Source organism: Chiroxiphia lanceolata, chromosome 16, assembly GCF_009829145.1.
Source record: "Chiroxiphia lanceolata isolate bChiLan1 chromosome 16, bChiLan1.pri, whole genome shotgun sequence".
NCBI lineage: Eukaryota > Metazoa > Chordata > Aves > Passeriformes > Pipridae > Chiroxiphia > Chiroxiphia lanceolata.
Window position 1 is genome coordinate 9,660,616 of NC_045652.1, and position 15,313 is coordinate 9,675,928.

A 15,313-nucleotide genomic window follows, 5' to 3' on the forward strand; every position below is an offset into this window, starting at 1 on the left:
GCAATCAGGCTGTGCTTACTAATTCTGTAAAATTTCTTTTTTTAATTGCTCACCCAGGTGACACTGAAAGAATGAATGTCAATTTGTCAGATGGATAAATTTGTTTTCACTCTTAAAGGAAATTCTACAATATTAGGACCTGATTCATTCATTAGAGTTAATGGAAATATATTTTTGACTAATTTATGAGTCATGAACATTTTATTGAGCATTCATTGAAGTCTTGCAGATGGCTTTAATTTTGTGTAACATGATGATTTTCCCAATATTGTATTGATATTTCCTTCCTTCTCCATAATGTCCCATCACAAATGTGTTATGCATCAGCAGATAATTTTGAAATTAGGATTTTTCATCTGTGAATACTGAAACATCTTCTTAAATAGCTACAACAAACAAAGCGTGTGACAGTTGTCTACCAGTTTTTGCAAAATCAGCGTCCAAGAACAGCATTGTCAAGAGTTCCAAATTTTAAAAGAGTATGTAGGAGCAACTATCATGTTGGATGTATAATGTTTGGGATGGTTAAAGCCATCAAGAATTGCTCTGCCTTGGATTAATTCAAGCAGCTGGAATTCTGGTTTAACTTCTCAGCAGTGGAACAATAGTGCCATCGGGTGGGCACGAAGGTGAGGGATTCCTTAGAGGATTTTGAGTGTATTGCTGTTTCAGTAATCTAGATTCATCCTGGATCCAGTTATCTTAAATTGGTGGTTTAATTGGTGCTAGGTCCTGCCATATAATTAGTCTCTGAAACATAATCAGTTGTGCAAAGAGTGACATAAAAGCATATGGAACATTAAATACACCTCATGATTAAATACCACTGATTCCAGTTACCATAACCAGGTTTTACACCTGGACATTTTATTAATTCTATTTTTTTCCAACATGTGCTAGCTATTTATGCAAATATTGAAAATTCGATGGCCCACATAGATGCTTTAAATTTCTCCTCTTACTACTTTTATTTGTACCTTTAATGCCCCAAATCCAGATGAGCAGAGTGGATTCCAGTTCAGTCTCCCAGTAGTATAGACCTTCTGCTTAAAATGTGGTTTAAGTAGTGCTTGTACTACTTTAGATGTTTTCCAGCAATATGAAATCACTTGCCAACAGTCTTTCATGACCTTCCAGGGTACAGTTTATGTAAATAACTAGTAGACTTACAACAGGAAAGATTGTTTATGGCACAGATATCTTGATCTTTATCTTGACTGCTTGTTAAGATTTGACCAGAGCTTGAAACTCTGAAAAATAAATAAAAGAGCAATAAAATGGGACCACATTTTGTAGTCACACAGTGTAAAAATTACTTTCTTAATTTTTAAAGTCAAAATGGGAAACTAATGATGCTTTTTCTGATAATCTTTCCTTAAAGGAACTATACACATTGTGTAGTCATAGTACTAGGTACTTCAGGCAAAGACAGTGTTGCATATAGTGTTATATAGACCAGTTCCTGTGTTAGATCCTCTCTACAACACAGAGTGGATCTGAGCACCTCAGACTCCAATCCATAACACCCCGTGCCTGGAGCGGGGCAGCTGCCTGGAGCTGCCACTGGGAAGTCTCCAAGGCAGGTATTATTCCTTTTACTAAAGGCAGTCTTACCATCCAATCCAATTTTACCATCTCCATCACTATCCCCTGCTGCCAGGAACGCCTTGGTCTCAGCATCAGTCAGAGCTCTGGCACTGGCAGAGAATTGCTTCAGGAAAAGTCTGTTAAAGGAGAGAGGACAAAGGACTGAGACATGCTCAGTGTTGGAAGAGTTTGGGGTTTGATATGGGCAATAGCTGTAAAATGTCAAGCCTCATTCAGTTCTGCAGACTGTTTCAGGGGCAAAACTTCCTCTAACTTCAGTGAGAGTAAGGGTAAGAAAGTAAGAGCATGCTGCATCACAACATGTAAAAATGCTTGATGGCATCTTGGTTTCACTGGATTAGAAAGGCAAAATTAACACTGGCTCTGTAGTGGCAGGAGTTGTCTTCCCTTCCTCGTTATCTTCCTTCTTTATCCTAAGATGCAGAACCTTGAGAGTCACAAGAATTTCTCTAACCTTACTTTTAGCTTCAAAGCCGGATGAATGTGATCTGGAAGGTAGAATTCGTGTGACAGAGAGAAAGATGAGAGAAAAATAGCCCTTTGAATTCAGTCTAGTAAAGATTCTTGCAATAATAAGAAGCAACTGTAGCAGAACTGCTATTTTTATCTTCACAGTCTGTCAGTTATCACTACATGAAACAAGTTTCTTTGGTGCTGTCAGAGAGTTTTCTCGTTGTGATCCAGCCTTGCCTTTGTTATTTGACTTGCAGCTCCTCCAGCACAGGCACTCACACATGTGCACACCCTCCCCTTGTCTCATCCAGAGAGAGAGAAGGAAAGGGAGTATTTCTGATCTTGTTTTTAGATGATAAAACACAATCTTGTTGGTAACTCATTTTTTTAATTTACTTACTTCAGTTCCTCTTCCTCAATAAATCCACTCCCGTCCTGGTCAAGAACGCCAAAGACTTTGGTGACTTCATCTTTGGACTTGGAGTTGAGACCCACTTTGACAAAAAAGGTTTTGTAGTCAAACGAGTCAGCAGCTGAAATAAGCAGGAAGGGTTAGAGAAGAGTAGTTTAAGGTCTGGAACAAAAAAAAATTAGCTTTTTGGTCAAAACCCAGCAAACTATTCTGCAGTACAGTGAGGGTCATTACAAACCCCAAGTAACAACCTTTGATTTTCCTGAGTTTACATCAGATTAATGGGATTTTTCCATCAATGATGTCTAAACCTAGGAATATAAATAATGGCTTTTTCCATCAATGATGTCTCAAACCTAGGAATATAAATAATGGTTCTGGTCTTTATCATGCAAGAACATAACATTTGTAAATAGATACTTCTCTCAAAAATAAATTCGCAGAACCTGACGGTAAATATTTTATTGAAATCAGCAGTATTTTTATTATTATTCTCTGAAAAAACAGGATTTCTGCCTCAGGACTTCACGCATTGTTTTTTTTTTCATACTTAATATTGCTACAATGCACAAGTGATGATGGGTTGTACTTTGGCTGGCAAAGATTAAAACTTGCCTCTCTTCCATTACCTTACCTCCTTTATCTCTTTCTCAAACAGTCTTTCCTGTTTCTATTGGAATTGGGACCTTGGGGTAGCGGGGACAAAAGAATTTGATAGATAAACTGAGAAGCCAAATTTAACCCATAAATATTACCTTGACAGCTCTGTAGGCCAGCAGCAATTTCAGCTTCTGTCAGGATACCAGAAAGAGCCATGGCAAAGCTACAGCAAAATGAAAAGCACTGTTGGGTAGAGTTCCCACTGCTCTTGCTCTCCCAGCCCGTGGTGCCCAGGAGGACAGACAGGTCTCCCCAGGGGGGCATTTGCAGCCCAGGTCCAGGGCAGAGCAGGGGATCTGCCCTGCAGGAGCCAACTGCTCCATCCTTTAGTCCAGATCCAAGTCCCACATCTGACTCACTGTTATTTCTAGTTAAGGCTTCAGGTGCCCAAGCTAAGGAGAAACACAAAGGTATTTATAGAACTTCCCAGCATTTGGGGATCTCAGGTTATTTCCATGCATTCTTTCTGTGAATTATTGTGGTGCCTTCTAAAGCTCCAAAGGAAACATTGAACTCACCTTGCCTCTTAGTTTCCCCCAAGCCAAGAAAATTTTGTAAGGCAAAAAATCTGCAGAGTCCTCTTGACTTAATTCTTGTTCAAATGACAGAGATAACAACTTATATAGATTTTAATTAAGTCCTCTTGACCTTTTACAGAAGTCCCAGAGCCACGTGATGGCTCAGATACCCCAGGGGATAAGTTACTGTGACTGACAAGATGTACTAGCTAATCAGATTGATATTTATATCCCAAAGGAATGCACATGCTGTTTTAGACAATATGGAAGTTTTAGTGCCATACAAAGTAAATCCTTTCAGCTTGCACCTGTTTTATTGAAGTAAATTACTTTTGATGTGTGAATTAAAAAAATATGATTTTTTTTTTTATAGCTTAATGATAGCAACAAATGGGCATCTTCATGGTACACTTTGACCTTTAAGGACCTGATCCTGATGGGAATTTCCCATGAACTCCTGCAATTGCCCTAATGGTCTTAAAATAATACTAGTACTGGTACATTTGTAATAGATATATCTGACATATCTGGGAATATAGCTTTGCCTTTATTTCAGATTACTAGGAAATAATTGAGAGTATGGCCTGGGCTTAGAGGGGACCTGATAATTGTGTCGGAATTAATGAACATTCAAGAAGTAATCCTTGTGAGAAGCCCACACTGAGATTGCAAAGCCTTCATGGATAGAAGTTTTGGAGTATCTCTGTGGGAAACCAGCGCTTGCCCGTAGGTGGCACCAAAGACAGACAAGTCCAGCCGTGACATCTCTCCGGGGCTGCTTGGGGTGAGGAAAAACGGAGGAACAGAATGAGAACAGGGTAACAAGTGTAACGGGGTGTTCAGCAGGGAGGAGGAGAAGGGGAAGGAGCAGGTATTTAAAACGAAAAAGTCTAATCTACCAAATCACTTGAAAGACAGGAATATAAAAGACTAAACTGAAAACTCTGAAATAACTCCAGAGGACTCTCTTTCTGTGATGATTATGAAGAACAGGTTAGTTCGTCTGTCTAACAAAAACAGGGTTTACTGTGTTTATTTTTATGCTGGCCAAATATTATTGTCTGTTATGGAGATCACTGCAAATATAAAATCAGTGTGTTCTGTAGGCCTGGGAGTTAGAGCAGAGAGTTGGTATCCAGGAAATACAGCTGATTGATATCTAATTGTGATGGAACTGATGTGATTCCCTGAGTCAAGTATTCACGTGTTCTACTTGGACATAAGTTCCCCTTTGAATTGAGGGTCAGTAAACACCTTTGTGACTGCAGGGCAAGGCATAGTCTCAGGGTACCTTCTTTGATATTGTAACTGCTGTGCTGATCTGATTTTCTTTTCTGCAGCTTGATATACAAACCCTCTGATTTTCTTGTTTTCATGAGTGTAGGACATGCTGACAAACAAATCCAAAGTTATGGAGCAGCCATATCCCAGCTGCTGGTGTGTTCTGTAGGCCTTCAGCACAGTAAATGTACCAGACAGTCCATACCAATGGAATGGTATTTTTCTGTGTTTGCAAGCAGAAGTAACATGGAAATTAAACTTCATAAAATGTGAACACTTCAGTTCGTATTTCACAGTTCCACTTATTAAAATGTTTTAAAATGCATGAAAAATTAAACATGAAAATGTTAGGTACGTGTCTGTTCAGGGATTTAATCAAGATGTATCTATTTCAGTAACCAATTCCAGGAAATTAATCCAGCCTTGGCCCCCTCTGCCCACACTGTTTGTGTGAAGGGCTCCAGGCGCCTCTGATGATGCTGCATCAAAGATTTTCCACATGGGCTGGCTGCTAACTCAGAGAAGAAACTTTACCAGTCTATGTGTGCAATGAATGTTCTGACATCCCCTTGCCCTTTCTGTGCTCTCGTACTTGTTAGAAGATGACCGTGAGATTTTGAACAGTTGGAGAGCTGAAATCGAATCTGAAGTTTACAAGTGGCTCTAGGTTGGGATTTCCAAAGGAATATGAAGTTAGGAGGCAGCCAGCTTCCACTAAATACCAGGAGATTTTAACTCATGCAAGGTTCTTCTCCCTTTTCAAGACAACCCAAGATTTTGGTTTATGAGAGATGATGGATTCAGTGGCTAAAGCACTAGACTGGGTTAGGGATATTGACCCTGGCCCTTCATAATCTTTTTTTAAGAAGTTTGTGTTTTGTTCCCTTTAAAGAGATCATAGTACATCTTTATTTAATGAGAAATATAGGGAGGACTAGAAATACAACCCTACAGGGTGATCAGGGGACTGAGGTGTTTAAGAACTCACAGTCTTTGGGCTTAGTGGAACTCAGATCTGCCATTCACATTTTGGGTTGCTCTTTAGTTGTCTTAAGTAAAGGTAAAACACATGAACAACATTTCCTTTATCTTGGGAATTATGAAGCAATATTATACAGAGTATTACACTGAGTAGAATGGTCTTAGTCTAAACCTGAGAACAGGTGTGAAAATCAGTTTGAAAATACAGGGGGTTGTTGTTGGATCCTTTCTGATTTGATGTAGAATAAACAATTTCTAACAGAATTTTGGTATTTAACTCTGTACTCAGCAGTGTTTTATTTGTGTAAGTCATTCAAAAAAGCTTGATGCAGAGAATTTAATCCATACTTATCAAATTGCCCAGAAGGGTTATGGAACCTCCATCCTTGAAGATACTCAAACGCAACTTGAGCAACCTGCCCTATGGTGGCCTTGGCCCAGAGACCTCCAGAGAACCTTTGTAGCAGGAATTAACACTCTGATTCTGTACATCAGTTGTGGTAACATTGTGATACCACCACATCTCTTTGCTCCTTCAGCTGACATTCACAGAGACATCCTGCAGTCGAAGTGTTTCTCGAGCCCAATGATGTCAAGTTCAGAGAACGCTCCGTGCTCTTCCCTAGGAAAACTGAAGGCTGTCACCAGCTGAAATTAGACTAATTGAAATGAACCTTCCCAGAAAACTTTACATTTTTTGATTTTGTTTCCTTTAGCTGGAAAACACTCTCTTCTAGCTTGGTTAAAATGTGGATCCCAGTGCCAACAGAATCCTTAATAGAGAGCAGGTGGTGTTTTTGCTGAACAGTCTATGGGATTTTTTAGAAATTGGGGACTTTTTGGAGTTTTATTGTAATTTCTTCTAATGAAATGGCTGGATGGTTTTAGTGAGATTTAAAACACATCTTCTTGCCACAGGTTAGTGTTTCAGAAGAGCGGATTTTCTTGCAAGCATAGTGAAGTTACAGCACACACAGGAGTGCCTGATTCTCGGGAACACCTCATCCCCCTGGGGCAGCAGAAGGCAGGGATGTGCAGTTGTTCAGCATCTCTGAAATACAGGATGGGCCACTGTGCAGTGTTGCATTTCTTGCATTCCACATGAGACTCTCAGAGGCGGAAGGAATGCAGCATCAGGTCTGTCACTTATTGTACTGGGTGTGCTACCTGCTTGTGAGCCAGTGACAGGATAGTTGGGAGAACAGCTGTGTGAGGAGCCAATGTGTGTCTTACATCTGGATATTGCTGCAGGGCTGGATTGCTCGGGGGTTTTTTCTTCAGCAGGGAAATTAATAAGGCGAAAGGAACCAACAGAGTCTCATCATTATGCAAAATATTTCTGTGCTGCAATTAACAGCAGCTATAATTTAAGCCCAGATTTAACATCAAAGGCAGTTGGGATAGAATTAGGATTTATGTTCATTATAATTCTGCCAAGGCTTCAGTGAGTCTGATTGCTGGAATTCCTCTTTTGCATTAGCCATCTTAAATCTGTCGACCAGCTCTCCTACAGGACTGGGTATGAGGGAGCTGTTCTTGCCTCACATAATCATCTTGCAATTCATGGAAATGCCAACACTGGATGTTACATAAAAGTTCCAGAAGGCTTTGTTTCTGCTCTTCTTCAAAACAGCTGCCAAATTATAATTATCGTTCAGCTTCAGTGGGGAGTGTTAAAATGACACTCAGTCTGTGAGCTGGAACCACATCATGGGAGATGGGGAAGGAGGCAGAGAAATGTTGGGGGGAAAATTTCCAACACACTCAGCCAGAAATGCCCAACATCACCTCACTCTACTGAGCTCTGCATTTAACCACAAACATTATTCACTTGGCCCATTAATGAAGACAGTGCTGTAACCAGCTCTAAATCCTCTAAGACACTTGTCAAAGGGAAGGCTGGTTCTTAGTAGTTTTCAGACTGAAGAAAGTTGCTAAATTATGGAATATATAGATGATTATTCATATAATAAGTGAAAGAATTGAGTGATAGCCATTAATTAGTGATGTAACAGGGCTTCAAGGGAATCAAGCAGCAAGACTGGCTGTTGTTTCATCTGTAGGAAACACAGAAATTCACGGATGTGGCAAAGGATTATTGTTTTGTGCATATTGAGAGACAATAAGCAACATGGTCATGATTCATGGAAAACCCTCCAGGCCTGTGGCCCAGGTTGTCAGAGGACTGTGACTTGTGACAGTGTCAGACTGGGATTAGACCCTTCTCCTCTATCTCACAGCTGCCTTAGATTTCATGAGAGATAAATCTTCTTAAGGGAGAGTTACATTTTAGGCCATAAACACTTTGTGAGGATACGTGCTGTAACCTAGTACTTTATTTTGTAAAATTACCCACAACCTTATTCTACGCTTTGAGCTATGTGTCAACTCCTCTTAAATTTTTTCTCATATTCTCAGGGTTGGGACTGAATTATTTTTAGCCATCTTGTCAGCAGTGCTTTTCCTCAAGGATCAGAGAATTAAGCAGAAATAAACCTCAATGAAATCAGTACAATTAAGCCTTAGAAGATATCATATTGTTTAAGATGATCCAAACTGCATCTGGCGAGTAAGCATGTCCAAGTATGAGGATGGAGAACCTAAACAAAATTTAAAAAAGCAGCTTTCCCTCCCCCCCCCCCGAAGTTCTTTTTGTTTGGTTGGTTTTTTAATATTTTTCTCCCCTCTTCCGGCCACAATTTCAACATTATCAGTGCTTGAAAAATCACAAAGTGCCTTCTTTACAATGGAAATGTAGCAATACCACGTGACCAAAACATTGCAAGATTTCTCAGTGATCCGGGGTGGGAATTTCGTGTGTGGGGAACCGTTAATGCCTGAAACAATATAAAAATGTACAAACACATGCTGAGTGCGAAGTGCTTGTTGGACGAGGTAATTGGAAGAGTCAGTCCAAGGTTGCCTTTGGTCTAATGCTGTTTATGCCTTCACCAGAGACTGGAATTCTGTCAAGGAAGAAAATGAGAAGGCAGGGAATAAAACCAGATGACAGTGTTTTTTTGACATCTTTAAAAAGATAGATAAAAATGACTTAAACTCCTAAGCATGGAGGGCCCCCAAAGTTATTATAACACTGCACAAGCTACTGCTAAACTGAGATTCTGGGGGCGTAACAGATTTTTCACCCCTTAAAAAGAGTAAGTGCGGAGAGGAGGAGTGTGTCTGTAAATTCATGTTTGTGGGAAATCCTGAGTTATAGGTAAACTATCTTTACCCCATTACAAACTCTGATAATAGCCAAGGAAGCAGAGCCTGTAGCTCTCAGTGAGAGGGATTTTTTTGTTTTGTTTTGTTTTGTTATTGCAAAGAAAAAACATCAGTAGCGATGTGATTTCAGATGGGAGATTCAATGGTTAAGGGCTAAGATCTGCATAATACAATGCCCTATTTGGGGCTCATAAACAGAAGCTGCAAAAGCTGCTGCTAAAGCAAATTCCTCCAACAGTGTATCTCTCTCTCCTCCCAAACTCTGGCTAAGATTAGCACGTGTGTCTGTTGGAGTTATTGCCACCTGTCCTAGTTCAGCTGAGACAGCCCTGTTTTCAGTGGCTTCATCTCTAATATATGATGCATAATGTCCTATTTTTCTGTGCTGCAATTTCTAAAAGAAATATCCTGGCTAGTTCACATCATCCCTGTGAGGTTTTCTCCAGGAATTTGGTTTAAATTCTCCTAGGAGGACTGCCTGGTGAAATGTGCACTTAGCACATGACTCTCCAGCACAAAATCCTGTGCTGCATTGCAGCAGTTGCAGCCTTGAGAAACAACACCAGTCTTATTCACATTAGTGAATTAACCACTCAGTAATACTGGCACTGTTTGATAGTGGTAGATGAAGGAATACATTTATGTAGGTGGAAGTGTGTTTAAAAATGAAAGTGTCAGATTGCCAGAAGTGCAGAAATGGAAATTTGGAGGTGTTTAGGTGTTCAGGAAGTTTTAAGGATCTGGCACATTGAGTCTGTGGATCAGACACACAGCAGGATTAACCCCCAAGCTCTTATCATGGGCTGGAAAGACCAGACTCTACATAGGGCCCAAATATTCTGTTGGTGCAACAGAGACCAAATGGGAATAAAGTATGAAAATAAAGGAGTATTTGCTCATATAAAACCTGTGGCAGAATTATGAGACCGAAGTATTCAGATGTGTTCTTCATGCCACAGTTCAAATGCAGCCTGAAATGTGTGGATTTTAAACCACAAACTTTATCAAGTTTCCAGAAGTCTTACCTTCCACTCCAATTTTGCCATCCCCATCAGTGTCACCTGCAGCCAGAAAAGCCTTGGTCTCTGCTGAGGTGAGGACTCTGGCACTCGAAGAGAAATTCTTCAGGAACAGCCTGAAACAGGACAGGGGAGAGCACTGTGCTGGAGTTTTATTCTCTGAAATGTCCCATAAGGTAATGCCTGCTCTTATTATCTGAGGAAACCCACACAGATTCAAGGAAAGACAAGGAACTGCGTTTTATTTTTGAAAGAACAAGTTTCTTCTAGGAGACCAGACGTGTTCAAAGGTTTACATTGCTTAAAGGAATAGAGCAGCTGAACAGTACTTACTGCAGCTCCTCTTCTTCAATGAAACCACTCTTGTCCTGATCAAGGATTCCAAAAACTTTCTTTATCTGATCAGGAGTTTTGCTGGATAAACCAACCATGGAGAAGAAAGACTTGTAGTTGAAGGAATCATCAGCTGGAAGAAACAGAAGTCATTAAGTATTTTCCCTTGAAGTTTCTACTATTGTATGTATTCCTTGTGAATATGTATGTCTTTTCTTAAGTATCAGCCTGCTTCTCTTCTTCCCTGATGTAGCAAAAGAGCAGATACAGTGGATAATTTCCCTTTCTAATCACCCTGTGCCTGTGGTCATATATCCTTTCAGCCAGTTTGAAGTTTTCCGCTACAGTGCACATTCTGCTAAATCAGGATTTATGCAAAGTGTCACATGCAATTAATAATAAATATTTAGAGGGTGCTACTGTGCCCTACGATGCAACACCCATAATTCTTCCCTCATTTTCACTGAGTCCTTACTTAGGTGAAGAATTTGGTAGAAAAGTAAGTAATTCACAGACAAATCAGATCTTTGAATATTTGGAAAATGGGCTTGATCTTGCTGAGCAGCTCCTAAGAGGACTGAGGCTGGTCATTGTTTCACAAATGACACTTTGATTCTGAGAGCTAAGGCTTTTTTTTTTTTTAAATTGTGAAGGAAAAAGCTACCTATTTAAATATAAGTCTTTAACAGGTTTAAACACCGAGAGAGTTAAGCCAGCTCTAGCTGAAACTGTGGCCCTTTTAATTGGTGCTCACCACTTGTGAGACTTTCTGAATTTAAGGGGCTATACTGTAATGTAGCTTAGAAAGAGATCTCACAGGGAAGGAATCTAAGGGGAAAATGATAGGCATGTCATCTTAAGACATAAAAATGGTATGCATCTTCTGTCTGCAGAGCGACCATTCCTTACCCTGGCAGCTGGAGAGAGCAGATTCAATATCTTTAGCAGAAAGGATGTCAGTGATGGCCATTCTTGAACTGTAAAATAAATTAAATGTGAGCTACTTAGTCATTAAAATGACTTCTGTACCTCTTTCATGACTCTATTTGAAGTTGCTGCTGTGACAGTATGTGATAGGGGAGACATTATTCATCCCCTGGTAAGTGGAGCACAGTGTAGCAGATGAACAGATGTCTGAGCAGGTGCTTCCACTGAAAGCTGGGTAATGAGGGAGGAATTCTGCCTGTGGAGCGTGGGGCTTCAGGAGGATCTGCTGCCTGTGCTGTGCTGGGAGAGAGAATCAAAGGTGTCTAGCACCACAAAACTTCACGACTTCTGTGTGGGTTTTCCTGGAGGTGGATTATTACTCAAATAAAACCAACATATATTTACAGCACACATGAAAGATAAGGCTCAGAATGTCCCCGAGAACTATATCTGGAATAAGCATAATTGGAATTTAAAAAACCCCTAGTATTATTATCAATAGATTTAGAGATCTTTACAGAGAATGAAAATATTAGTGTAGAATTAGTAACAGTAATTTTACTCATTTCAAGGAAGTGTAAATTTGGAGAATAAGTTCCTCCTCTGTTTAGTTGCAACAATGACTGTTGCTGGGCTGCTGTGCCACTCATGAGAGCTTCATAAAAAAGTTTCAAAGTATATTGCGAGGGTTTTTTTTTTTTGCGTTCTATGTGACGATAAAAAACAAGATTTTTATCCAGATTTTGTCACTTCAGTATATATTGCTGTGTTTAGAACAGAAGTATTGAGGCTTAATATTCATTCTTAGTAGAGTAGAGGAAGTGTTTTCTTCTGATACAGCAGCATTTCGTTTGAGAAGAGATACCCTTTGTCTCCTTCAGCCACCAACAGCTGCAGTAGTTTGCCAATGTAATATAGATCAGTTAACAAAATGCTATAGTGCCTGAATTTCTAATAAGTATTTTATGAATTTCTAATAAGTTTGTTAGTGTGAACATAACACTGATGAATTTACAGTTTGGTAAACTGCTCCTACCCGTGCAGACTGGTTACAATTTAAAACTTACAACATTACTGACAATTCATGTTAATGAAAGAAGGGGAGCTAAGGCATAGAAAAGTTATCCTTGAAAGCCACAAGAGAACACAAATATCACTTCATTAATCCCTAACTGATCTTCAACAACGCTGTTCTTCCTGTCCAAGCACTGAAAGCAGCATTTTCATGAGAAGGAATCCACTCCTGGAACCCATTTATAGTCTGTTCACTGCTTTGAGATCTACACACGGGTTTAAACTTTGCCTGAAATATGAAATGGCTGCATCTGTACCTGTTGGTTTGCAGCAGAGGGAAATGTCAATCGTTTTATAAAGTCCCTTTCTGAATATCTCAGAAAGTGTAAGAAAGCAATGGGACAAATTCCCACTGATGGCAGTGGCTACTTCTCCACCTCAGGCAGCTGAGTTACTTTTGTTTTACTAGCAATTATTTTGTCCCAATTGCTTCTTGTGCAAAATTCCTCCTCTCAGCACTAGGCAAGATTATTTGGAGCTCAACCATTCATCTAATTCTCCCTGCTGACCAGATTAAAAATGGAGAAGAGCTGAAGGAAAGTCTAAAAATGGCAGCATTTTTTACAATGAGCATTGTTCCAGTCTTGTTCCATCCTGTGATCCAAATGCTGATTCTATTCTATGTTAGCTTATGAAGATACAACAGACTGGAAGCTGAGATAAGAACAGATATTTTAATTGCACAAGCACTTTCCATTTAGGGAGCATTTGCTTTTGTATTTCTTTTACTGAAAGCAGAGGATCTAATCAGCTTACCTTTGTGGTCTTCTTGGCTGGATAAGGAAGCAGTCAGGTTGAGAGGAAGGTACTTGCTGTGTGTCTCCAGCAGAGCTGGACTTGCATATATATACTTTAAGTTGTATACCATATACAGATTTTAGATTTCAGCGTCACGAAGGGGGAATGGTGTCAGATGAACTTGCCTAACTAATCATCTTGCACTATTTTTATCTCAAGAGAATACATATGATATTTGCAAACGAAACAAGATAAGTGGCCAGATAGACAAAAAGAACAGTCATGTTAAATTTCTTCTGATTTAAGCAGAAATCACCAACTTCTCTGTATGATCTAGGGCAAGAAACCCCCCCCCACTATCTGATACGCTTGATCTGAGGAGTCAGATGAAATGAAGCACAGTAACTTCTGAAGAGATGACTTTAATGAATGTTTAAATATGATAAGGTGTTATCTGTAGACACTACGCGTGATAGAGTTTCATTGTTAGAGCACTAAACAAAAAAAATTAAAAGTATCCTGTTCAAGTATTGTTTGTGTAGCAAACCATTTAGGGAAATGATAGCCTTGCTGATAGCCTTCTGGATATCCCAGAATGTCTGATCTGGTGTTTTGAAAAAAATGCCACGCAGTCACTTTGTTGCTACAGGAGGTAAAATAATATTATGTCAATCCATTGGAACAGTTGGTTGGGGGAGGGTATTTCATCTGTTTCCAGAGAAACTCTTACAATTCTGCAAGGTTCTGACAACCTGTTTAGTTGGGTATGTGTGAAGCAAAGGGGTTGTCATCTACCCAGCTGTCTCAGAGACAAAAGTCCCCGAGCTCTACATGAAAGATCTTTGCTTTCAGAATACAGAGACAAATTTTGATAGCAACATCACTGCACAATATGTGAAGAGTGTCTTTGCAGTTTGTCAGCCTGCCTTCAGTCTCTATTTTTTTAAAATTGTTTGGGCAGTTGCTGTTCCCAAAAGTCCCTTCCTGCAGTTGCCTTTTTCATAGAAATATTTTGGTCATCTCAATTTCCTTCCATGAATGCTGTAGCCTCACTGGGTGAGGAGCCTGTCAGCTTGGATCTCACTTGTGTCTCCAGGCAGCAGAACAGTGAAAGACAAGTCATATGGATGTCAGCTCAAGGGATCATTATGGCCAGGACTGAGGGGTGGTGAGGGATGACAGTGCGAGTGGCATCACAGCTTGAGGTGGTGGCACAGGAAGAGGTGATGGTGCAGAGACTGTCTCAGTGTCAGAGACATCTTTTTCCCAAAGCACTTTCCCCTAAGATGGAAGGCAAACCCAGCCAGTCACTGAAGCCAACCACTAATAAATCATAGGATCAGACACAAAGTGGTAAATTGGGGGTACCTACGAGACCTTAGTGCATCCAACACTGAGTCAGGTGATCAAAAAGTGACAAAAGACCAGAGAAAATGATTCTGTGTGTGGAGGTGCTGCTATTTCATTTATAAACCTAAGAAAAGTTATTGCTACGAGTTTTTTGTCTTTTTACAAATTGTGCATGCATGTCCTCCATGAAAAAGTTTCACACACCGATAATTCTTATTCAGGGAAGAATCTTTGGTTGAGAATGGCTGTGGAAGATTTCAGCTTTCCCCATTTTCTGAATGGGTTCTTGACCAGCTGACGCTGAAAAATTCCAAGAAGAATTTGATGGATAGATATTTAATACTGGCTCTTGTTGTCACTGGTGACATCTGGTAGAAGGGATACAAATATCACTTTCCCCCCTCAAACTCTTCTAAGAAATTATTCCAAATGGGAAAAAAATTCCTCTCCCTTTTACACACACCACCCTTTTCTGCCCCTCCAGTTCGGGAAATTGTCCACATAGTGCCAACAACTGATGTGCAGTACGTGGAGCATCCAACACAAAAACCAATGGTATGATATGACCTAATGAAGCTAAGTTAAGAGGAAGGCCAAATTCTGCTGAAACTCTTGGACTGCAGGAGTCTGCACGGGAATTTGGTCTCTGGTGTCTGTTTCAGAGAATGCATTTGATTTTAGATGCAATGGCTTCTCATTTTGCCCAGAGCTAATTCCACATATGTTAACCC

General features: G+C 39.9%; 2 protein-coding genes across 3 annotated transcripts; both read right to left on the reverse strand.

Annotated features, from left to right (window-relative positions):
• Positions 1–574: 574 nt before the first annotated feature.
• LOC116794627 (parvalbumin beta-like) lies at positions 575–3,726 on the reverse strand. Of its 2 annotated transcripts, none has more exons than XM_032703413.1 (5): positions 3,652–3,726; positions 3,229–3,296; positions 2,462–2,594; positions 1,615–1,724; positions 575–1,250 (listed from the first exon to the last, which is right to left on the reverse strand). In XM_032703413.1, the coding sequence occupies exons 2-5, from the start codon at positions 3,287–3,289 to the stop codon at positions 1,225–1,227; spliced, it is 330 nt and encodes a 109-aa protein (XP_032559304.1). In that variant the 5' UTR covers positions 3,290–3,296; positions 3,652–3,726; the 3' UTR covers positions 575–1,224. The 2 variants fall into 2 exon arrangements, with proteins under 2 accessions (XP_032559304.1, XP_032559302.1); XM_032703411.1 differs by having other exon boundaries at positions 3,229–3,299; positions 3,652–3,719.
• A 2,459-nt stretch (positions 3,727–6,185) lies between these two features.
• Positions 6,186–13,351, reverse strand: LOC116794626 (parvalbumin, thymic). The gene is made up of 5 exons (XM_032703410.1): positions 13,251–13,351; positions 11,403–11,470; positions 10,494–10,626; positions 10,167–10,276; positions 6,186–8,879 (listed from the first exon to the last, which is right to left on the reverse strand). Exons 2-5 carry the CDS (start codon positions 11,461–11,463, stop codon positions 8,854–8,856), a joined length of 330 nt encoding a protein of 109 aa, XP_032559301.1. The 5' UTR covers positions 11,464–11,470; positions 13,251–13,351; the 3' UTR covers positions 6,186–8,853.
• Between the last annotated feature and the right edge of the window lie 1,962 nt (positions 13,352–15,313).

Excerpts from the sequence above, each read along its gene's own strand:
- LOC116794627 (XM_032703413.1), bottom strand. The coding sequence starts at position 3,289 with ATGGCTCTTTCTGGTATCCTGACAGAAGCTGAAATTGCTGCTGGCCTA. Across the intron at positions 2,595-3,228 it reads TGGCCTACAGAGCTGTCAAG|CTGCTGACTCGTTTGACTAC; the intron begins GTAATATTTATG and ends TGCTTATTTCAG. Across the intron at positions 1,251-1,614 it reads TGGTAAAATTGGATTGGATG|AGTTTCAAGCTCTGGTCAAA; the intron begins GTAAGACTGCCT and ends TTTATTTTTCAG.
- LOC116794626 (XM_032703410.1), bottom strand. The coding sequence starts at position 11,463 with ATGGCCATCACTGACATCCTTTCTGCTAAAGATATTGAATCTGCTCTC. Across the intron at positions 10,627-11,402 it reads TGCTCTCTCCAGCTGCCAGG|CTGATGATTCCTTCAACTAC; the intron begins GTAAGGAATGGT and ends TGTTTCTTCCAG. Across the intron at positions 10,277-10,493 it reads ATTGAAGAAGAGGAGCTGCA|GCTGTTCCTGAAGAATTTCT; the intron begins GTAAGTACTGTT and ends GTCCTGTTTCAG.